At 41.9% G+C, this 23,515-nt stretch overlaps 1 protein-coding gene across 2 annotated transcripts in view; it reads right to left on the bottom strand.

The window, feature by feature from the left end:
• Nucleotides 1-22,608, bottom strand: part of irak1 (interleukin-1 receptor-associated kinase 1) — a 31,688-nt gene extending 9,080 nt beyond the window's left edge. The window contains exons 1-10 of one of the 2 annotated variants that reach the window (XM_077553833.1): nt 22,420-22,608; nt 22,222-22,336; nt 19,930-20,097; nt 19,737-19,859; nt 15,814-15,896; nt 15,566-15,742; nt 13,449-13,513; nt 13,217-13,325; nt 13,025-13,146; nt 9,270-9,483 (exon numbers count right to left, since the gene is read on the bottom strand). In XM_077553833.1, the coding sequence (XP_077409959.1) occupies nt 9,270-9,483; nt 13,025-13,146; nt 13,217-13,325; nt 13,449-13,513; nt 15,566-15,742; nt 15,814-15,896; nt 19,737-19,859; nt 19,930-20,097; nt 22,222-22,333 (1,173 nt within the window). In that variant the 5' untranslated portion in view covers nt 22,334-22,336; nt 22,420-22,608. The remainder of the gene's footprint in view (nt 1-9,269; nt 9,484-13,024; nt 13,147-13,216; nt 13,326-13,448; nt 13,514-15,565; nt 15,743-15,813; nt 15,897-19,736; nt 19,860-19,929; nt 20,098-22,221; nt 22,337-22,419) is intronic. The other variant, XM_077553829.1, reaches the window with a different exon arrangement.
• Nucleotides 22,609-23,515: the final 907 nt, after the last annotated feature.

Raw genomic sequence — 23,515 nt, 5'->3', positions numbered from 1 at the left:
TCGCTCAAGAAATGTGGAAGTTAACCATAATCAACATCAACTAAAAGTATCTCACTGTCCCTGAAAATGTATTTTAAAAAATGTAAATGAGCTGAACATTTTAAAATTTAAATGACTGGAATCGGTCAAGAAATGTGGAAGTTAACCATAATCTAAAAATATGTCACTGTCACTTTAAGAGCACATACATTTTTGACTTGGAGACGTCACGCGCCCCACATTCCATTGAGATCGCATGAGAGAAGCACCCCTTGTACAAAAGCCTCGTTGCCATGGTGACGAGTTGAAGTGACATTGCATTGAGATTGAATGAGAGAAGCACCCCTTCAACAAAAGCCTCTCGCGACTTAACGGTTGAAGATACAGATTCAAGAAAGGGCTCGTTAGAACGGCAAGGGTTTGGGGAACACGAGCATGTTCTCATTTTCTTAATCGGATAAAAAATGACCAAATGAGAGCAGGTTGAAAACTTATGATTTATCAGAAATGGAGAGAGGAAGGCGCCTGAAATTAACATGTACAAGACAGGCGAATTAGTCCGACTTCTCTTGCTTAAGGTGAAAATAAAGGTACTAAATGACACCTTAGCCAAATAAAAGTTAGTTTGTCTGAAAGAAGACACTCGTGACTACAAAATGTGAGAATTTGACGTCTAGTGACAAAAGATCGTTGCCATGGTGACGAGTTGAAGTGACGTCACGCACCCACATTGCATTGAGATTGAATGAGAGAAGCACCCCTTCAACAAAAGCCTCTCGCGACTTAACGGTTGAAGATACAGATTCAAGAAAGGGCTCGTTAGAACGGCAAGGGTTTGGGGAACACGAGCATGTTCTCATTTTCTTAATCGGATAAAAAATGACCAAATGAGAGCAGGTTGAAAACTTATGATTTATCAGAAATGGAGAGAGGAAGGCGCTTGAAATTAACATGGCAGAGATAGGCCAGTTGGTCCGACTTGTCCGAGCTTAAAGGGAAAATAAAGGTACTAAATGACACCTTAACCAAATAAAAGTTAGTTTGTCTGAAAGAAGACACTCGTGACTACAAAATGTGAGAATTTGACGTCTAGTGACAAAAGATTGTGGCAGTGGTGACGAGTTGAAGTGAAATTTTTTCTAATACATTATACATTATTTGGTTCCCGGCACTGGATGGCTAATTAGCCAACAGAGTGTGTGAGAAAGCTAATTCAGCCACTGTCTTTGAACCCGAACAGGAAGGGGGGCTTTCATTCCTTAAAAAAGATTTCGACACTGAGCTAAAGATGGGAAAAATTCCTACAAAATGAGCTAAAATTCGTATCGGTCGGATAACGTATGCGCGCGCAGCGTGTCTTGGAAAAAGGTGCTTGAAGTGTGATTTTTTTCCCATTCATTCCCAATGGGGAGTTAATTTGGGAGTTTTTTGGGAATAGCGTCGCCAAGGTAACTGGGAATTCTTAGAAAAATAATAGCGCAGCGAGTCAGATCGAGCCGCATCGTTTGATACCTCATTTGTGCCGGTGCGATGTACGGTACGGGCCGCATTTTAGCGGAAAAATCGTGGAATAATATATAATAATAATAACGACAAGAAAAATAAACCACTGTCCTAGGTAGAATAACAATATGTGCCTGCTTGCTTCGCAAAGCAGTCCCATAAAAATTCCCGCGGAAATTTTGAATGGGACTGCTGACTCTTTGGTAATGAGCTGAACAGTTTAAAATTTAAACCACTGGAATCGGTCAAGAAATGTGGAAGTTAACCATAATCAACATCAACTAAAAGTATCTTACTGTCCATAAAAAAATGAAAATGAGCTGAACAGTTTAAAATTTAAACGACTGGAATCGGTCAAGAAATGTGGAAGTTAACTATAATCAACATCAACTAAAAGTATCTTACTGTCCCTTTAAGAAACATGCACATTCACGCACGCACATTTGACTTGGAGACGTCACGCGCCCCACATTCCATTGAGATTGCATGAGAGAAGCACCCCTTGAACAAAAGCCTCTCACAACTTAACGGTTGAAGATACAGATTCAAGAAATGGCTCGTTAGAACGGCAAGGGTTTGGGGAACACGAGCATGTTCTCATTTTCTTAATCGGATAAAAAAATGACCAAATGAGAGCAGGTTGAAAACTTATGATTTATCTGAAATGGAGAGAGGAAGGCGCCTGAAATTAACATGTAAAAGACAGGCGAATTAGTCCGACTTCTCTTGCTTAAGGTGAAAATAAAGGTACTAAATGACACCTTAGCCAAATGAAAGTTAGTTTGTCTGAAAGAAGACACTCGTGACTACAAAATGTGAGAATTTGATGTCTAGTGAGCAAAGATTGTGGCCATGGTGACGAGTTGAAGTGACGTCACGCACCCACATTGCATTGAGATTGAATGAGAGACGCACACCTCAAAGAAGAGCCTCTCACGACTTAACGGTTGAAGATACAGATTCAAGAAATGGCTCGTAAGAACGGCAAGGGTTTGGGGAACACGAGCATGTTCTCATTTTCTTAATCGGATGAAAAATGACCAAATGAGAGCAGGTTGAAAACTTATGATTTATCAGAAATGGAGAGAGGAAGGCGCCTGAAATTAACATGGCAGAGAAAGGCGAGTTTGTCCGACTTGTCCGAGCTTAAAGGGAAAATAAAGGTACTAAATGACACCGTAGCCAAATAAAAGTTAGTTTGTCTGAAAGAAGACACTCGTAACTACAAAATGTGAGAATTTGACGTCTAGTGACAAAAGATTGTGACCATGGTGAAGTGAAATTTTTTCAAATACATTATTTGGTTCCCGGCACTGGATGGCTAATTAGCCAACAGAGTGTGTGAGAAAGCTAATTCAGTCACTGTCTTTGAACCCGCACAGGGGGGGGGGGGGGGGGACCTTTCATTCCTTAAAAAAGATTTCGACACTGAGCTAAAGATGGGAAAAATTCCTACAAAATGAGCTAAAATTCGTATCGGTCGGATAACGTATGCGCGCGCAGCGTGTCTTGGAAAAAGGTGCTTGATGTGTGATCTTCTCTTCCCTTTTCCCATTCATTCCCAATGGGGAGTTAATTTGGGAGTTTTTTGGGAATAGCGTCGCCATGGTAACTGGGAATTCTTAGAAAAATAATAGCGCAGCGAGTCAGATCGAGCCGCATCGTTTGATACCTCATTTGTGCCGGTGCGATCTACGGTACGGGCCGCATTTTAGCGGAAAAATCGCTGGAATAATAAAAAAAAAAAAAACACTGTTCTAGGTAGAACTAGAAAAATTCCCGCGGAAATTTTGAATGGGACTGCTGACTCTTGTAAATGAGCTGAACAGTTTAAAATTTAAACCACTGGAATCGCTCAAGAAATGTGGAAGTTAACCATAATCAACATCAACTAAAAATATCTCACTGTCCCTTTAAGAAAAATGCACTTTCACACACACATATTTGACTTTGTAAATGAGCTGAACAGTTTAAAATTTAAACGACTGGAATCGCTCAAGAAATGTGGAAGTTAACCATAATCAACATCTACTAAAAGTATCTCACTGTCCCTGAAAATGTATTTAAAAAAATGTAAATGAGCTGAAGAGTTTAAAATTTAAACGACAAAAATCGGTCAAGAAATGTGGAAGTTAACCATAATCAACAGAAACTAAAAATATCTCACTGTCACTTTAAGAGCGCACACACATTTTTGACTTGGAGCCGTCACGTGCCCCACATTCCATTGAGATTGTATGAGAGACGCACCCCTTGAACAAAAGCCTCTCACGACTTAACGGTTCGAGATACAGATTCAAGAAATGGCTCGTTAGAACGGCAAGGGTTTGGGGAACACGAGTATGTTCTCATTTTTTAATCGGATGAAAAATGACCAAATGAGAGCAGGTTGAAAACTTATGATTTATCAGAAATGCAGGGGTAAAGGCGCCTGAATTTAACATGGAAGAGATATGCGAGTTGGTCCGACTTGTCTGAGCTTAAAGTGAAAATAAAGGTACTAAATGACACCTTAGTCAAATAAAAGTTAGTTTGTCTGAAAGAAGACACTCGTGACTACAAAATGTGAGAATTTGACGTCTAGTGAGAAAAGATTGTGGCCATGGTGACGAGTTGAAGTGAAATTTTTGGAAGTACATTTATTTTGTTCCCGCCACTCTAAAGTTAATTGCTCCACTCTGGCACTTGCAATACACAACAATGGGAGAAGGCTATTTGTCTGCTGTTTGCTCACTGTCTTTGAACCCGCACAGGGGGGAGAGCTTTCATTCCTTAAAAAAGATTTCGACACTGAGCTAAAGGTGGGAAAAATTCCTACAAAATGAGCTAAAATTCATATCGGTCAGAAAACGTATGCGCGCGCAGCGTGTCTTGGAAAAAGGTGCTTGATGTGTGATTTATTCTTCCCTTTTCCCATTCATTCCCAATGGGGAGTTAATTTGGGAGTTTTTTGGGAATAGCGTCGCCATGGTAACTGGGAATTCTTAGAAAAATAGTAGCGCAGCGAGTCCGATTGAGCCGCATCGTTTGATACCTCATTTGTGCCGGTGCGATCTACGGTACGGGCCGCATTTTTGCGGAAAAATCGCTGGAATAATAAAAAATAACTAGAAAAATTCCCGCGGAAATTTTGAATGGGACTGCTGACTCTTTGGTAATGAGCTGAACAGTTTAAAATTTAAACCACTGGAATCGCTCAAGAAATGTGGAAGTTAACCATAATCAACATCAACTAAAAGTATCTCACTGTCCCTGAACATGTATTTAAAAAAATGTAAATGAGCTGAACAGTTTAAAATTTAAATGACTGGAATCGGTCAAGAAATGTGGAAGTTAACCATAATCTAAAAATATGTCACTGTCACTTTAAGAGCACATACATTTTTGACTTGGAGCCGTCACGCGCCCCACATTGCATTGAGATCGCATGAGAGAAGCACCCCTTGTACAAAAGCCTCTCACGACTTAACGGTTGAAGATACAGATTCAAGAAATGGCTCGTTAGAACGGCAAGGGTTTGGGGAACACGAGCATGTTCTCATTTTCTTAATCGGATAAAAAATGACCAAATGAGAGCAGGTTGAAAACTTATGATTTATCAGAAATGGAGAGAGGAAGGCGCCTGAAATTAACATGTACAAGACAGGCGAATTAGTCCGACTTCTCTTGCTTAAGGTGAAAATAAAGGTACTAAATGACACCTTAGCCAAATAAAAGTTAGTTTGTCTGAAAGAAGACACTCGTGACTACAAAATGTGAGAATTTGACGTCTAGTGACAAAAGATCGTTGCCATGGTGACGAGTTGAAGTGACGTCACGCACCCACATTGCATTGAGATCGCATGAGAGAAGCACCCCTTGTACAAAAGCCTCTCACGACTTAACGGTTGAAGATACAGATTCAAGAAAGGGCTCGTTAGAACGGCAAGGGTTTGGGGAACACGAGCATGTTCTCCGAAATCCCTCATTGGCGCCGCTTCGCTACACCGTCGACACGCCACTCAACCCCCCCCCCCCCCCACGTCGACGACAGACGAGACAAAAGCCTTACTGTATATTGTAGCAACGAGAGATGTACACAATTGAGATTTAGAGCCTACTCAAACTTTTCTTAGTTTTTTTTTACTGCACATTAAAACTTTAATGTAACATCTGCTAGCTCTTTGCTAGCGCTAGCAGGTGCAGCTAGCATGTAGGCTACCATCTCTAGCACTTAACTTTTCCAATCTTGTTAAAACAGCAACATAACGTTCAAACACATCAAATACGTTTCAATACATCGCCAGTATTAACGTGATGTAGTTTAGGATGGGGAAAACTTGCAAAATCACACTTATTTAGCATTATTCACCAGACTACAAACAATTGCCTTGCAACTTACCTCAGACGAGATGAAATGGGAGGAGTAGGTTCTCGAGAAACTTCTAATTGGTGTCATTAAAGCGTCTCTCATTGGCCACAGCACAGACAAGCAGAAAACGAACCAATCAGGGAAAAGAGAGAAGACTAGATCCAACTATCATCAAGATTGGTTGCATTCCATTGAGATTGTATGACAGACGCACCCCTGGAACAAAAGCCTCTCACGACTTAACTCTTCAAGATACAGATTCAAGAAATGGCTTGTTAGAACGGCAAGGGTTTGGGGAACACGAGCATGTTGTAATTTTTTTAATCGGATGAAAAATGACCAAATGAGAGCAGGTTGAAAATGTATGATTTATCCGAAATGAAGAGGAAAAAAACACCCAAATTAACATGGAAGAGATTGGCGAGAGAGTCCAATTTCTCTTCGCTTAAAGGGAAAATAAAGGTACTAAATGACACCTTAGCCAAATAAAAGTTAGTTTGTCTGAAAGAAGACACTCGTGACTACAAAATGTGAGAATTTGACGTCTAGTGACAAAAGATTGTGGCAGTGGTGACGAGTTGAAGTGAAATTTTTTCTAATACATTATTTGGTTCCCGGCACTGGATGGCTAATTAGCCAACAGAGTGTGTGAGAAAGCTAATTCAGCTACTGTCTTTGAACCCGAACAGGGGGGGGGGGCTTTCATTCCTTAAAAAAGATTTCGACACTGAGCTAAAGATGGGACAAATTCCTACAAAATGAGCTAAAATTCGTATCGGTCGGATAACGTATGCGCGCGCAGCGTGTCTTGGAAAAAGGTGCTTGAAGTGTGATTTTTTCCCATTCATTCCCAAAGGGGAGTTAATTTGGGAGTTTTTTGGGAATAGCGTCGCCAAGGTAACTGGGAATTCTTAGAAAAATAATAGCGCAGCGAGTCAGATCGAGCCGCATCGTTTGATACCTCATTTGTGCCGGTGCGATGTACGGTACGGGCCGCATTTTAGCGGAAAAATCGTGGAATAATATATAATAATAACAACAAGAAAAATAAACCACTGTCCTAGGTAGAATAACAATATGTGCCTGCTTGCTTCGCAAAGCAGTCCCATAACTAGAAAAATTCCCGCGGAAATTTTGAATGGGACTGCTGACTCTTTGATAATGAGCTGAACAGTTTAAAATTTAAACCACTGGAATCGCTCAAGAAATGTGGAAGTTAACCATAATCAACATCAACTAAAAGTATCTTACTGTCCATAAAAAAATGTAAATGAGCTGAACAGTTTAAAATTTAAACCACTGGAATCGCTCAAGAAATGTGGAAGTTAACTATAATCAACATCAACTAAAAGTATCTTACTGTCTCTTTAAGAAACATGCACATTCACGCACGCACATTTGACTTGGAGCCGTCACGCGCCCCACATTCCATTGAGATCGCATGAGAGAAGCACCCCTTCAACAAAAGCCTCTCACGACTTAACGGTTGAAGATACAGATTCAAGAAATGGCTCGTTAGAACGGCAAGGGTTTGGGGAACACGAGCATGTTCTCATTTTCTTAATCGGATAAAAAATGACCAAATGAGAGCAGGTTGAAAACTTATGATTTATCAGAAATGGAGAGAGGAAGGCGCCTGAAATTAACATGTACAAGACAGGCGAATTAGTCCGACTTCTCTTGCTTAAGGTGAAAATAAAGGTACTAAATGACACCTTAGCCAAATAAAAGTTAGTTTGTCTGAAAGAAGACACTCGTGACTACAAAATGTGAGAATTTGACGTCTAGTGACAAAAGATTGTTGCCATGGTGACGAGTTGAAGTGACGTCACGCACCCACATTGCATTGAGATTGAATGTGAGAAGCACCCCTTCAACAAAAGCCTCTCGCGACTTAACGGTTGAAGATACAGATTCAAGAAAGGGCTCGTTAGAACGGCAAGGGTTTGGGGAACACGAGCATGTTCTCATTTTCTTAATCGGATAAAAAATGACCAAATGAGAGCAGGTTGAAAACTTATGATTTATCAGAAATGGAGAGAGGAAGGCGCCTGAAATTAACATGTACAAGACAGGCGAATTAGTCCGACTTCTCTTGCTTAAGGTGAAAATAAAGGTACTAAATGACACCTTAGCCAAATAAAAGTTAGTTTGTCTGAAAGAAGACACTCGTGACTACAAAATGTGAGAATTTGACGTCTAGTGACAAAAGATTGTGGCAGTGGTGACGAGTTGAAGTGAAATTTTTTCTAATACATTATTTGGTTCCCGGCACTGGATGGCTAATTAGCCAACAGAGTGTGTGAGAAAGCTAATTCAGCCACTGTCTTTGAACCCGAACAGGGGGGGGGGGGCTTTCATTCCTTAAAAAAGATTTTGACACTGAGCTAAAGATGGGAAAAATTCCTACAAAATGAGCTAAATTTCGTATCGGTCGGATAACGTATGCGCGCGCAGCGTGTCTTGGAAAAAGGTGCTTGAAGTGTGATTTTTTTCCCATTCATTCCCAATGGGGAGTTAATTTGGGAGTTTTTTGGGAATAGCGTCGCCATGGTAACTGGGAATTCTTAGAAAAATAATAGCGCAGCGAGTCAGATCGAGCCGCATCGTTTGATACCTCATTTGTGCCGGTGCGATGTACGGTACGGGCCGCATTTTAGCGGAAAAATCGCTGGAATAATATATAATAATAATATTAACAACAAAAATAAACCACTGTCCTAGGTAGAATAACAATATGTGCCTGCTTGCGAAGCGCGGAGCAGCAGCGCAGCTGCTGCTCCGCAAGCAGTCCCATAATAACAACAAGAAAAATAAACCACTGTCCTAGGTAGAATAACAATATGTGCCTGCTTGCTTCGCAAAGCAGTCCCATAATAACAATATGTGCCTGCTTGCTTCGCAAGCAGCAGTCCCATAAGCTGCTGCTTCGCAAGCAGGCAGTCCCATAATAAACCCTTTTTTCTAGGAATAGTAGCAGCGAACGCTCAGCAGTCCCATAATTAATGCAATTTTAGATGGCTTTATTAACATCAGCTCTCAATGTAACGACACACTTCACTTACATGCGAGAGGAAAGCCAACAACACAAACTACTGTTCAGTCCATCAAAACCAAGATTCCCACCTGGAACTCCCCTTTGTCCCAAAGTTCCATCACTACAACATCATCTCGCGGCGCATATTCGCAAAAGAAGAGCGGATGGAAACGGGCATAAGTCGCATGTCCGTTTTGCGCATTTTCACAAAAGTTGCATAAAAATTTTGAAACATTTGGATGGAAACCTGACTAATCAGAGGTACTTTTAACGTTTCACATTTGTTCCAATTCTCGGTACCTGGGAATCAATTTCAAACTTGAAAAAATTGTGGCCCCCCCCTCTAGCATTTAAGTTGCCCATCTCTGATCTAAAGCATTAGGTATTTTAGGGACTCACCACACCAAAGCTGTAGACGTCCACCTGCGTCCCCGGCTGTCCATTCCTCAAGTACTCCTCCGGCAAGTATGCCAGCGTTCCTCTCACCTTGGACTTTTGACCCACTGTGGTTGTCTTGGATGCCAAAGAGCTTGATGAATTTGGAGACACAAAGCAAGCCAAGCCGAAGTCGGCGAGCTTTGCCACCAGGTGGCGGTCCAAAAGGATGTTTGAACTGCAACAGTCACAAATTTCTGCAGTCACAATTCCTACTATGGATTACTGTTTTGTATCGTTTTGTCATACAGTACAATATAGATCATGTCGGTCAATATCTAAGTTGGGGTTGTAGAGGGGTGGTGAAGATCCAAGGTGGGGTACACAATGGCGGTGTACCGTTTATTAAATGCTTTGAAAGTCATAGTGTCACTTATAGCCTCTCTCACCCAATAGTCCTAGCTCCACGTGCACGATGTGAACCCCGCCTTAGCTAACGGAGAAGGGCGTGGGCGGTCTGCGGGCGCCTAAACCAGCTTGCCCCCCAACCATGGGTAAATGATCCTGTTGCCTTGCGAGAAGGCATTATGCCAAAGGCTAAGTGTAGGCAAACCCTGACAGTTCACCGATTACAGTGAATCCTGGCATGTCATTGCAACCCTTCCCAGCTGCCGGTCATCCTAGTTGTTTCCATGCTATCGGATTTCAGCTGGTGCGGGGCCAAGTTCGGTGGCATTGATGATTGCGCACCCTCCCTGTCACCTTAATCCCTTCATCGTGCAGGTTTCGTCTAGCTCCCATCATCTCACCTCAAGCCCTGAGGCGATGGGGGGCTGGCAACGGGGGCAGGCTCTGAATGCAGCTGGTAGTCTCTAGTCATCCTCCTGCATGTAGGCAACGTGGGCAAGATAGTCGTTTGGGACTAGGCAACTACCCACGTGATCGAGCAGCCCTATTTAGGATCACATTGCTCACCTCTCTCGAGGACGGGCCTAGAAGGTGGCCCAAACATTGCCTGTTCCACAATCCCCTTGGGCGGGAAACCGTGTCTGTCATGACTTTCCAGTTAACAGTCAAGATAACAATATCACTCTTTGACGCATAGGTGGCAGCAGTCGGATTCTCTTGCAAGCACCATCAGGACTGGTTCGATGAAAACTCGCTCAAAATCCACACTCTCGTGAAGAGTCCGCCTCTCTCAGTAACCCTTCTTCTGCTAGCCTCCGACAGCGCTATATCGAACTTCGTGTTGCCACCCAAGTAGTCCTTCGCAAATTGCAAAACGAGTGGCGGATCAACAAGGCAAAAGAAGTCCAAGGCTATGCTGACAACAATGACTTTCACAACTTCTATGACTCTATTAAAGGTGTCTATGGTCCCAGCAAGAGCACTCCCATCCGATCTGCTGACGGCTAAACCCTCATAAAAGATCAAAAAGGCATCCTCTGTCAGTGGACAGAGTATCTAAGTGATCTGCTTAACAGTGAACCCCACTGACCCCACAGCCGTAGATCGTCTGCCCTCACTCCCTGCTCTAAACCATCTCGATGAAGCACCTTCTCTCAACGGGGTTCTCCGTGCTGGTAAGAGCTTGAAGAACAACAAAGTCGCTGGACACGACAACATTCCCCAAGAGATATTTAAGTTTGGTGGTTCCCCTATCTTAAACTGAACTTCATCTTCAAAGCTTGGACAGCCCAGACCACAGCAAGGGAAAGACGCCTTCATTGTGACCATGTACAAGAGAAAAGGCGACAAGGCGGTATGAAGCAACTATCGGGGGATTTCCCTCCTTGCAGTTGCAGGCAAGGTGCTTGCTCGAGTAATGTTTGCCCGCCTTCTGAACACCATTGCTGACACCATCCTCCCAGAGTCACAATGGGGCTTTCGTCAGAGCCGTAGCACAATAGACATGATCTTCGTGGCGCAGCTATTCGCTAAGTGTGGCTGTCCACCGCGCTTCACCATCCTGAAGGAGTTCCACAATGGAATGTCTGCAAGAGCCGTCATCAGTGGCGTCCAATCCGACTTCTTCTCCGTGAATGTGGGAGTGAAGCAGGGTTGTGTTCTTGCCACACTCATCTTCAACATATATCTCCCGGCTGTGACACTCCTATCTCGCCACTCAATTGGTTCAGAGGACGCCATCTCCGTGAGAAGTTATCTTGCATTTGTTTCCCACACCGATGCAGGTCTCCAGCATGCTCTCAACACCATGGTGGACACTTGGTCTTGTTGTCAACACTCGGAACACAGAACTACGCCAGTACACAGCACGTGGTGATCGCCCCTCCCAGCCTTCCTTCCTTACAGGCGTAGACGAGCTGAATTGTGTAGACCAATTTGTCTACCTTGAAAGTGTACTCTCCTCTTCTTGTAGTCTTGAGGAGGAAATCCAAAACCGGGTCCGCCTAGCCTCGTGTGCCTCACAACAGCTACAAAAGTGGCCGTCTACCGGGCTGTCTGCCAGTCCACCCTACTCTATGGCTGTGAAGCCTGGACTCTGTACAAAGCCCACGTCCGGAGGCCTTCCACATCCGATGCCTTCAGCGTATCCTAGGTCTCACTTGGGTGGATCGCATCCCTCATGTTGATGTTCTAGCAAGATCAGGATGTCTATGCATTGAGGCCACCATCATACAGCGCCAGCTCCGATGGGTTGGGCACATCATCCGGATGCCCGAGTCTCGGCTGCCCCCTAGATTGCTGTATAGAGAACTGAGCTCTGGTTACCGTCCCATAGGCGGCCAACGGAAACGATTTAAAGACCACCTGAAGGCCGTCCTGAAAAAATGCGGCATCCCACCAGACAACCTGGAGGCCCTCGCAGCCATCCGGGCCCTGTGGTGCAACACCTGCCACGAGGGTGTGCGGCACTTTGAGGCCACCCGCACCGATGAGCTTGAAGATCACCAGCAGCGCAGACACGAGCTCCTGGCATGTGGTTCCCTTCTTCCCGGTGATGGGATTCCCTGTCCCACTTGTGCGTCTCTTTTTGACCTCCGCACCCATCAGCGTGTTCATAAAAGAGGCAATAATCCACACTTATCATATCATTACCACATGTAGAGCTAGGGACGTCATCGTCGTATCGACGGACTACCCTAGGAGGGAGGAGGGAAATATTGATGGCACGGCTGTCCATTTCATGTCAATTTCAAACTTGAAATATTATGTAAAGTACATTCGTTACATTCGCCTATCAAAATGACCAATGACAACAGTTTTAGTTTTTTATACATACTGTTTAAGTGTGCATAAACTTCATACTTAATAAATTTATTATATTATTATTATTAATAATTTTGTGTTTTAAATTATATAAATTATAAAATGTACCACATACAACAATAAAAACTGCTGGACACTTCTGGACATCAGTTATCGCACAATACCAGTGTTATGAGGACTATAGCAGAATAATACAATAACTGTATCGTGAATTACTTCCCGAGTGGAGAATAACTAAAAGATTAAATAAGGCATAATTAGGTATATTTTTGAGGTTATTCTGGATATGGAATGAATGAATACCTAATAAAATGATCTCAACTCGAGCATTTTTTTTGTGGTCAAAAAAAGTTGGAAGAGTCAACCAAATTCGATACAAAAAAATTGTCACTGAAGAGATTTAAATCCAACTTTGAGTTAATACAAGGCCATGGTTGTTGACCATGTTTTTCCAATTTACGTTTGGAAGGATTTTACAGTCGGACTTTGTCAGTTTCAATTGGAATACTGTATGCCCTTCTTCCCAACAGTCTGTTATGCTGCTTTACCTTTTCACATCGCCATGGATTACAGAGTTGTTTCCATCTGGAGGACAGTGAAGGTACTGCAACGCTCCTGATGCTTCATGAACAATGCGGACCCTCAGGCGCCAAGTGAGAGCAAAAGACACCTAAACACACACACGCAGACATGTGTGAGTGTGTGCGTGTGTATGCGTGTGCGTGTGTTGCGTGTATTACGCTGTGTAGCTGATCTTCCAGGGATTGGTTTTCCATGTAGCTATAGATGAGACAAACACTTGGTCCTTGACAGAATCCAAGCAGGTCCACAATGTTCGGGTGTCTGAACCTAGTCAGCCACAGAACAGAATGACAAATATTGTATAGTAACACGTAACAAGGCACATGCTTTTACATGAGTTTCAAGTGCATGCCAGTGTATGCCCATGTATGCACGCTTGAGGACACTCACTTTGAGAGTTTTTCCACTTCAGTGTTGAAGCTCTCCTTCAGCATGTTCAAGTCTTGCATGCAGTCCTGTCAACGAGATTCTGTTTGTTGGCATCATCCAATTATTTGATCATACAATTAAAGGGATAGTAACATGAAAAATCTACTTTTTGGAGCTTTTAGCCATGTTAAAATGCCAATTCCTCACCAAAAATATCACCCAAGTGGTGTTTTTCTTCCATTCACCCCTCTATGAGAAATTCTAGCTCATTCTGCTCTCCAAGAACAAGCCCCTCCCAACCTGAGAAAACAGCGGGTGCTCACTTTATGACGTCAGTAGATGCGGACCCACCCCCGCATCGCCTCTGCAGACCAAACGCACACCCACTTTCTCTGAGATCTCCATGCAGGCCCAGACTGATAAGGCGGGAGCACCGCGATTTTTCCCGGTTGGCCGCCAGGGAGCGTTGTTTTTATTTCGGGCCGCAAGTTCGTTTCAAAAGCAGCAATTAAAGTGCTTTTGATAGAGACCTAGCCAGACCTAGAGTGACTAACTTCGAATGGCCTGCATTTACCTGCTTGGTCGGCCTGAATTATGAATCTTTTGGCCGCTATTTTGTGCATTTTTGAAGCAAGCGTCACGCTCTCTCGCACTCTCTCTCTCTCTCTCTCTCTCTCTCTCTCCCGTGACGGCCGTGAGCGTTCCCCTTCCCCACCCTAGCCAGGCTGGCCGACACACAGCCAAACAAATTAAACAATACACTCTCAAAAGTAAAGAAAGTCAGATAGCAGAAAAGAGTGGTGTAGAAAAGCGTCACTTTGCCTCTCGCTCTCTCTCTGTCCCTCTCCTTATGCGCTGATGCGCTCTCTCTCCCCTCCCCCACTCTCGCCAGCGGCCGCTGGCCGACACTACAACCAAACAAGACACTCATGTAAAAAAGTAAAGTCAGATAGCAGAAAAGACTGAGAAAAGGCAATATTAAAGAAAAGGTTTGGAGCTGAAGCGCCAAATGCACCCAAACTCAAATGTATAGCCCTGAAGTGCATGTGCCGGGAGAAGACCAAGGAACACCAGAGTAAGCAACACAAAGTGCAACATAAAAACAAACAAAATAATGTGTAAATAATAGCCCAATAGCACGTGTGGCTGATCATTTTTCTACTAGTAATTTAATGTTGTGTTTTTTGTTGATTGGAATCAGCTGCATTGGAGCAGGGAAACATCCAAAACCTGTAGGACACTGGCCCTTGAGGACCGAGTTTGATTGATTGGAATCAGCTGCATTGGAGCAGGGAAACATCCAAAACCTGTAGGACACTGGCCCTTGAGGACCGAGTTTGTCCACCACTGCTCTAGATGAATATCATTATTAATAATAGCATATAATCAAATCATAATCATTTACACTGATCTGATCGGCTAGATCGTCGGTATCGTCCTGCTCAAACTCTTATCAAAACACCTTCTCCTTTCCAGTGAATTGAATTTTCATTAAATCCTAATGACATGAAAGCAAACTAAATTTCGGCAAAAAGGAAAAACATTGACCGTGAACAATGGCCTGACAAGACCTCCAAAGCAAAAAACTTAAAAGATTTCACCTTTAAACAAAACCGGTTTTACCTTGCAACACTTGCAAAGTAACATAGACTTATTAAACAGCCTGTATTGTCTATTTTTCTTCTCCCTGCTCTTTTTGAATACACAAAACCCTTTCTACAGCAAAAAAACAAAAACAAAAAAACGGAACTTCCACCGGATCCGATTAGGATGGTGGGTTTGCAGGGGATGATCAAATGATATTTTTTTCTGGGTGGGGCAGCCGTGGGCCCGTGGTCACCACAACTGGGCGAACCCAGGTTCAAGACTATCCCCCCCAGACACACGGCTGCAGTGTCCTTCAGCAAGACACAAATCCACTGAACTTCTCCTCGGGCACTTAAGCAGCCCCCTGCACCAGTGTGCCATTAACTGTGTTCACTGTTATGGGTCAAATTCAGAGGTCACATATGTACAGAAACAATATGTACATTATGACAAGAAAAGAGGATCTTCATCACCTGTCAACTGACCAACCAGATCCACACATAACATTCTTTGGCTCCACCCCTCATGTGTATTGTGTGTGATTTACTGACCTGTTTGAGTCTCTTGACTGCACAATCAGTGTTTCTTAAGGACGCTCTGTACACGACTCCAAAGCCCCCCTCACCAACCCGCAGGGCTGGCGAGAACCCCTTAGTCCCAGCATGCACCTCTTCATAGGACCAGCACATTAACCCATAGCCAGCATCGCCAGCCACCAATGGGGGACCCTAGAGGATAGAGTGATTTGTGTCATGAGCCATCTGTGATCATTATTAGTTATTGATGAATGGTAATTAACCTGGAGGGTTCGAGGTTGACCAGAATGCAAACTTGAGGGGGGTGGGGCGGGGCGGGGTAGTACTACTCCTCCTCCGTTACCAACTGAAAACATAATCAACATATCCATTTTCATATCAATGCACCCTGCAGCTTCTTCATTCACACATTTGTTTTTCTGACTTCACAACCAACAGCCTGCACACACAATATGTGGTAATATGTGAGTTAGACATTCTGTTATATCAGTTGCACGTTTGCTGAGTGGTTTGCACATCCGCCTCATCGTTCTAAGGTTGGGGGTTTGAATTTCTGTGTGGAGTTTGCATGTTCTTCCTCGTACTTGCGTGGGTTTTCTCACATCAGCATATGCACACGGCGGCCAAACGAGTACCACACCTGTCCAAAACACAAGAGTCAAACCACTATATTTCAAAATAAAGGATATCATTGAATAGAGATTTGTGACACCAATAAACTTAGCCCTCAGTTATAAGAAGTGGTTAAAGGATTAAGTATTTTATTGCACTTTTTATGTCGTGAATCGGCCCAAATAGTCTTGTTGCAAAATCAATTAAATTAAAAAGCAAATTTGTAATAATTGTAATTGTTAATTAATTTTGGCTATTCTATAATATCAAAGCTATAGTCAAGGGGAGAGTGAAATGAGTGACACTTTTCATCACAATATGTGAATATAATATATTATATATATATAATATATATCACTTAACAATAAGCACTCGCTGGGATATTCTCAAAATCTACAAAGGTTTTCTATTCACAAAACATCTCCGTGGTTGACTTCAAAACAAAAAAAGCAAATCAAAACTTATTGAACTATTGACATATATTGGCAAACTGTTTCTCTCCTCGCTGCTTCAACAACACAAAAAGAGCCCACATCAGCACAAACAGCTGTCTTAAATTTGTAATTAGCAGGATGGCTGGAGGAGGAAGGGGAGGAAGAGGAGGATCCCGGAAAGGCAAGATAAAATAATTCAAGTAAATAATGATTATCACAATGTCAAGAAAATGAATACATAGGCTCCAACAAGGATCATTTTCTAAAATTCATACTTTTCAAATGGTGCTAAACATTAATATTAAAAATCTTTGGTGGTATATATTACTAGACCAACTTGAGCTGTCATATCATTGTAAATCTAGCAAAAGCAGGACAGAGTGGCCTAAAATTACCCAATTTGTATTTTAGTTACATTTTTACAAAAGTTTTTAAAATTTTATTGAAATAAATACAGGCGGGGCGGGGGCCCTGGACTGAGCCAGACTATGTGTGATCATTTGCATCTCATGCATTGGTGACAAAGGCAGTTCGGAGCTGCCAAAACTCGTATGAATTGCATGACACAGGACCAGCGACACTTAACATACGCGTCGTAATATGCTTCAATTGTGCTGAAAAATTGCCACTCAGCATCGAGGCTCCTATTGGTTATGAGCATGTTGGTGAGGTGACGAATGGACAGCAGCGCAAACACTAGACAACAACACGTCTGCTCGCAGGGGTGGCTTCGGTGGAGAGCATGGGTGCTCGCCTTGCATCTCAGTCTTTTTTTGGTCAAATTTTTCTTTTCCGCTCCATCAATCATATGTGCCAAATAAACGTTTCTATTTCTTTTTATGATGAGAATATGAAAATACAAAATGCTCAGGTTCGATTTTTTTAATGCGCTACATACATTTGCTGAGCACTGATAGTGTGAGAAGAGGGAACACTGTCTGCAACCCTAGTGGGGATAAACTAACTTCTAGAACAGGGGTTACTAAAGTGGTGCCCGCAGGCGCTGGGTACTACCCAAGGACTCAAATAAGACCCAATAATTTAAAAAAAAGGTAAACATTTTAAAATACTGACAATAAAATCGGAGAATATGCAAATCAGCAGGTACAAAACCGCGAGTATGCGAGGGTCAGCTGTATATTTATTCACGTAAAGATGTCACAGCACTACTGACAGTTACTTCAGTCTCAGCTACTCACATCTAGACATTAGAGGTGCGCCCAAAAAAATCGATTCACATAAGATTCGAGGTAAAATGTCCCAGAATCGATTTAATTTATTTATTTCATACTGTTTTGCCCTTGTTTGTGTGTGCCTTTATTGGGAGTGCTGTTCATGTTTACACAATTTGGGCACTTGGGCAGTGTGGTTCCACGCATTCAGATACACTCTTGTAGCCACATTTCCCAACACCCGTGGATTTCTGATATTTCTCCAATGCAACGCAATGCAAACGCTTCCTTTACACAGTGAAAACAAATGCCGTACTGTATTGCTTTTGCCAAACTAAGCAGATTGGTATAGTAGTAAAGTCAAACAACATTTCATCACATTTTGAAATCAAAATAATCATTCAGTCAATCAGTGGATGGAGAAGGTCATTTTACAGAGTAAGACCGCCATTTTGACTTGTGACATGAGCTCGGAATTGTCAATAGTTGGTTGGCTTTTTGCAGCGCAAATAAAATGTCGCGAAATAACAGGGACGGCAACCTCATATTTTGCTAATTCAACATTCGCAACGTTCAGCAATGTTCACAATTCAGTGGGCTACTCCTTAACGGAGATCTGTTTTAAAAATAGCTCACCACTGATGGAACACTGGTAAGAAGAATTAAAAGAAGTAAAATGTCAACTTTTTTAAAAACTTATCATGATACACATTTTTTAATTTACGAAATAATCTATATTTTGATTAAAAGTGTAATAGATTGTGTTGAATGAAAGAAAGAGCTGTTTATATTTACTCAAATATTACAAAAAAGGACAAGAAAAGCATCATAAATAAAGAATTTTATGGGGTACTCTGCATTGAAAATGGTGAGATGAAAATCCGCAATAGAGTGAATCTGCAATAAGTGAAAGGCAAAGTAGTGAAAGACCACTGTACTGTAAATGGGAAGGCGCCATCTATCAGAAAACTACAGTAATGCAAATTTAAAGCCATGATAACAGTAAATATTGAAAAACACTTCTGGTCATGAAAAAAGCTCAATTGGAATGGCCAAGCTGCGTCCGGTATGCGCATGCTCTGTCTGGACGTAAATTAATCGTGACGTCGTCGTTTCTGCACATTAAAATGGCTGCGTGTTGCCAAGAACTCGTCTGCGAGGGGAAAACTTGTTATAAAGTACTTCAAACTTGTTTTTTATTAAGATGTTGCTTCAAGTGTTAAAACTATCCCAACTACTGTGCTAAATGATGCATGAACTCCATATTAGAAAATCACGTGATCAATGTCAGCGCGTCGGACGGCTGCCTGCGGGGCTGATTTGATTAAATAAGCGGAGCTTATTTGGAATGGATCACGTCACGTGCAAATAGGTGACCACAGATCTTCATTTGAAATGATTTCAATCAGAATGACTAAAAAGGATCCATGTAACCCCAGCTAATGTTAAATTAAGGGGAGGAGCTTCTATTACACATGAAAAAGTCCTAATAGAATAGGAAGGTTTTGGCACCAGGTTGAGGTATCTATAGACCATTATAAACATTATTTGTTAAAATTGTAACTATTAACTTTTTTTGTTGTTATTCATGGCAGGGTACACAAATACTTATTCTACGCAACAGTATAGTATTCATGTACAGTTGCCACATCCATTGCTGCTCTCTTTCTCAAGTCTCATTGGCTGATGATGTATTATAGATATACACAAAGATCATTTGTGGAATTTTGTGTGCTGCTATGGTCCGTTTTGCTCCTGTAAAAATGTCTCCATTTTAGGATCAAGACTAATAAGGATTTATATTCTCTCTTCTTGTCTCTACGTTCCATTTTCTTCATTGGTGCCATGTTTCTATGACGTTTGATTATTTTTTTGCTTAGTTCAAATGTCTATAACCGTAGTACAGGCCAATGGTTAATTCAGTGTGGTTAATTCAAGTGCATGACAATGGTTGTATGTAGTACTTACCTGTAGTGCTGATTACGCGGGTTGCCTTTGGGGGAGGAGCTACCACTGATTTCGCAGGAGGATCAAAACTAGAGAGACTAACAGGAGGAGGAGCAAGTGAAGAAGTCTTCAAAGACGACGCCCCTAAGCAGACAAAATGACATTTAGCAATGATCATGTGACAAGTTCAGAGTTCGGAGGTCCGAAGACGCACAGCGAAGGATCACATCTCTCGGATGGAGAAGCTGGTGATGCTCCAACAGGTCCAGCAGCTCACCAACGAGTCCGTTCCTGTTGCCCCAATGCCACATTACATAGTCTGTCCGCATCTCATTCTTCTTAGCCAATCGCACGCTGACTTGATCTCGAAGGACCTCTGAGGCTGAGACAGAAAGTTAATTCCAAAATGGATAAAAGCAGTGTAGTAGAAGGCCATTACAAATGCTTGTGCATACTCTTCAGTCCTTCATTTAACTCACAGGATTAATAATGTACTGTCTGTCAGCAATGTTAAAAAGGAAGTCAACCCAAAAATGTTCTGTACAAGAATATATCGTAATGCGCCGGCACCAGTCTAAACATCCACCTATCCATCCATTTTCTTAACCGCTTATCCTCACAAGTGCCATTCTAATTAATATTGTGTTTATTGTTTAAGGAATGTGAATTAAAGCAGCAAAATCAACCAATTTTTAATCGCTCTCAGGTGGCGGCCATTTTGCCTCTTCTTCCTGTCGACTAAAAATGATATTACAGTTACTCAGGGCTCAGGTCTAATCATGGCACACATCACATGACCAAACCCAGGAAACAGGTGGATCTTTAAGGTACCACTGATTGTCACACACACCTAAGTGGGGTGAAATTTGTATGAATGTATATGAATATTAGTGTTGTTCCGATATCGGTAGAGGCCCCAATACTGCATAAAAACAATGGTATCGGCATCGGCAAATACTAACAAGTAGCATGCCGATACTATTATTTCCAACGCTAATATAGGACTTTGGATGCAGCATCTTGTGTGTTACTTGTGCACAACATTCACTGATGTGTGACGTGTTCAGTGCATGCCAAGTTAGGATATCCTATTGGCCCTTGAATGCTCTGAACCAATGCCAGGGCAGCTTTTTCATGTTGAAATAAACAACAACCCAGGTATCGGAACGGTATTGGAATCGGTTTCAGGGGCCAAAAAACAGTATCGGAACAACACTAATGAATATATATATATATATACAGACGCTCCCCTCCTTACGAACATTCGAGTTACGAACAACGGTACATACGAACATTTCTGCGCGTACAGTATGTCGAAAAATGTTCGGAAAGAAATGCTGTAAGTTAGATTTTGTATTGCGCGTAGTGCTTCTTTCCGCCGCTAATACCGACGATTGGCGCTGTGAGAGCTCATTGGAGGCTGAGCAACGTGGCGAGGAGGAGGAGGAAGAAACGCCGGTCCCCATGAAGCAGGAAATAACTTTTGAAGCCGATTCCAGCGACGACGAAGAATCTCTCATGATATAAAATCCTCCTCTTCCTCCTCCTCCATCATCTCCTTAAGCATTGAGTACATTTTCCAAAAGTAAGTTAAACTTCATTTTATTTATCTTATTACGTACATGTACATACTGTGTGTGTGTCTTTCGCTCTCTCTCTCTAACATACGTAGTACAGTACAGTATTGTACGTAATCTCTCCATTTTATTAAAAGTTTTTTTCAGTACAAACCAATGCAGGTTACTTGTACAAGCCTTAAACATACTTATATAAACCTTCAATATACTTATATAGGCTTTAAACATAAATTATAATACAAAATATAGCACTGAAGCAACTTACGAACAAATTCACCTTACGAACGATCGTCCGGAACGTAACTCGTTCGTAAGGTGGGGAGCGTCTGTATATATATATTTTTTAGAAGAACATTCTATGGACCTGTCATGCAAAGCAGAGTAAATCTTAATAGCAAAAATATGCGTCTAAGTGATACAAATCGACAAGGATTGGGGGATTTTTTTTTTGCATTATACATATATTTTTTAAATAATCAGCAGATTCATCTGTAATCGGCATTTTTTTCTGCCAAAAATCTATTTTGACATCGGCCTAAAAAAATCTAAATGTATCAGGCCCTATCGTTAACATAGTCAGAAGTAATTTTGAGCACATTTGTCTTCAGAAGCATGCATGTCAAATTGGTAGCTGTTTGCATTAATCAGTACCCCAAAAATAGCTCTGTTTCAAAAGTGGGGGACCCCTTATTTAAATACTGGGCCATAAAAATAAATAAAAAGTTCCCTCTGTCAATTATAAAAGTTAATTTGTCGGTAAAATAAGGTCTCAGAATCAGATGAAATATGTCGTAGTGGTTCTGAATAAAAAGTGACTTAACAGTCAGTTGAAATGGAAATGGATGCAGACTAATTACGACTTTTCCATTAAGGCACACTAATGAATACAGACATTTCCCCGTCCAGTTATATGTCGGGTTCTGTCTCACCAAAGCGGGTCCAGTCCAGGTCTGATAGTCCGTCCATGACCCGGCAGAACTCCCAGTGGACACTGGCTGGTACGCTGTGCAAGAAGTAGCTTCTGACGTCTCTTTGGGACATTTTCTAAAGGAAACTTCAACTCAGAATGAAAAGTTTACTGACTGACAAGGGATAGCTGATAGCTAATATGCTAACAAGCTAACAACCTAAGACACGGCACCAGGCCGTACCAGCAGAGCCGGACTTAGATCACCCGGACTCATCGGTGCTGAATGGGACCAACCCGTCGGATTCAAGGAGCGGCAAAAGTTCTGCTGGGTTGCTTCCGGACATGGTGTTCGCCAGTGTGTTTACTAGAACCACCTCAACAGGAGCCGCTTCCGGTAGTTAGTCTGCCAAAATAAAAGCGATAGCAAACATCCCTAAATTGAACCGTTGAAAATGTGCTAAATCGAGTTTTGTCTTCTGGATTATTAAAAGCTGTTGTTTTTATGTTCTGTTACATATAAATGTTATTGGCATGTTTACAATAGCTGCCAAGTGCCAACTACTTAATTTTGGCATTTAAGCGCAAACTATGAATGTTAGGTTAATGTTAAAACTGATTCTGAATCAGTATACACTATACAGTATTGTTGTCTGAACACCAAATGTTTTTAAAGTTTGCTGTTAATGTGTTTTAACATTGTTAACGTATGTTTTTTTTGTGTTTGCTGATGCTTGTAGGTGTTTTGTCTTTGCTTGTGTAAAGCGCATCGAGTTGCATTGTGTATGAAATGTGCTATAGAAATAAACTTGCCTTGCCTTAAATGAACCCTGACGAATCCTGAGTCCTGACGCAAAATTAACATTCGCTACCTTTGCTAACATACTTTTGTGAAAATCTATTTTTCAAGTCTTCCCTTACCCTGGGAGAGAAAAAATTCTGGCAACGTGGCTGATTCGACTCTGTCCCCCGCGAATATCAGGGTTTCATTGTATAGTTTTAAGTTGTGATATCACCATTGACCTCTAGATGGTAGACATGGCTGCACTTGCACTTACTGCCCTATACTAGAATGTGAGTAGGCCTATTTTTTGTTTTTGTGGAACAACATTTGGAATAACTTGCAGGGCAAATATAGTACCTGAATTATATTAAAATTTTGAGTGACTTGATTTTTGTGAAATTATGCACAAAATAAGTTCTCACACTTAAATGTTTCTTTGCTGTTTAGCAATTTTGTGCCACCCTTGAATGGTAATTTATATGTATGAGTCCTTTGCTGCAGTTCAATGATTGACTCGGTGGTCGTTAACAGA

Source organism: Vanacampus margaritifer, chromosome 1, assembly GCF_051991255.1.
Source record: "Vanacampus margaritifer isolate UIUO_Vmar chromosome 1, RoL_Vmar_1.0, whole genome shotgun sequence".
NCBI lineage: Eukaryota > Metazoa > Chordata > Actinopteri > Syngnathiformes > Syngnathidae > Vanacampus > Vanacampus margaritifer.
Note: the sequence above shows the minus strand (reverse complement) of the source record. Positions and strands in the feature narration are given on the sequence as shown.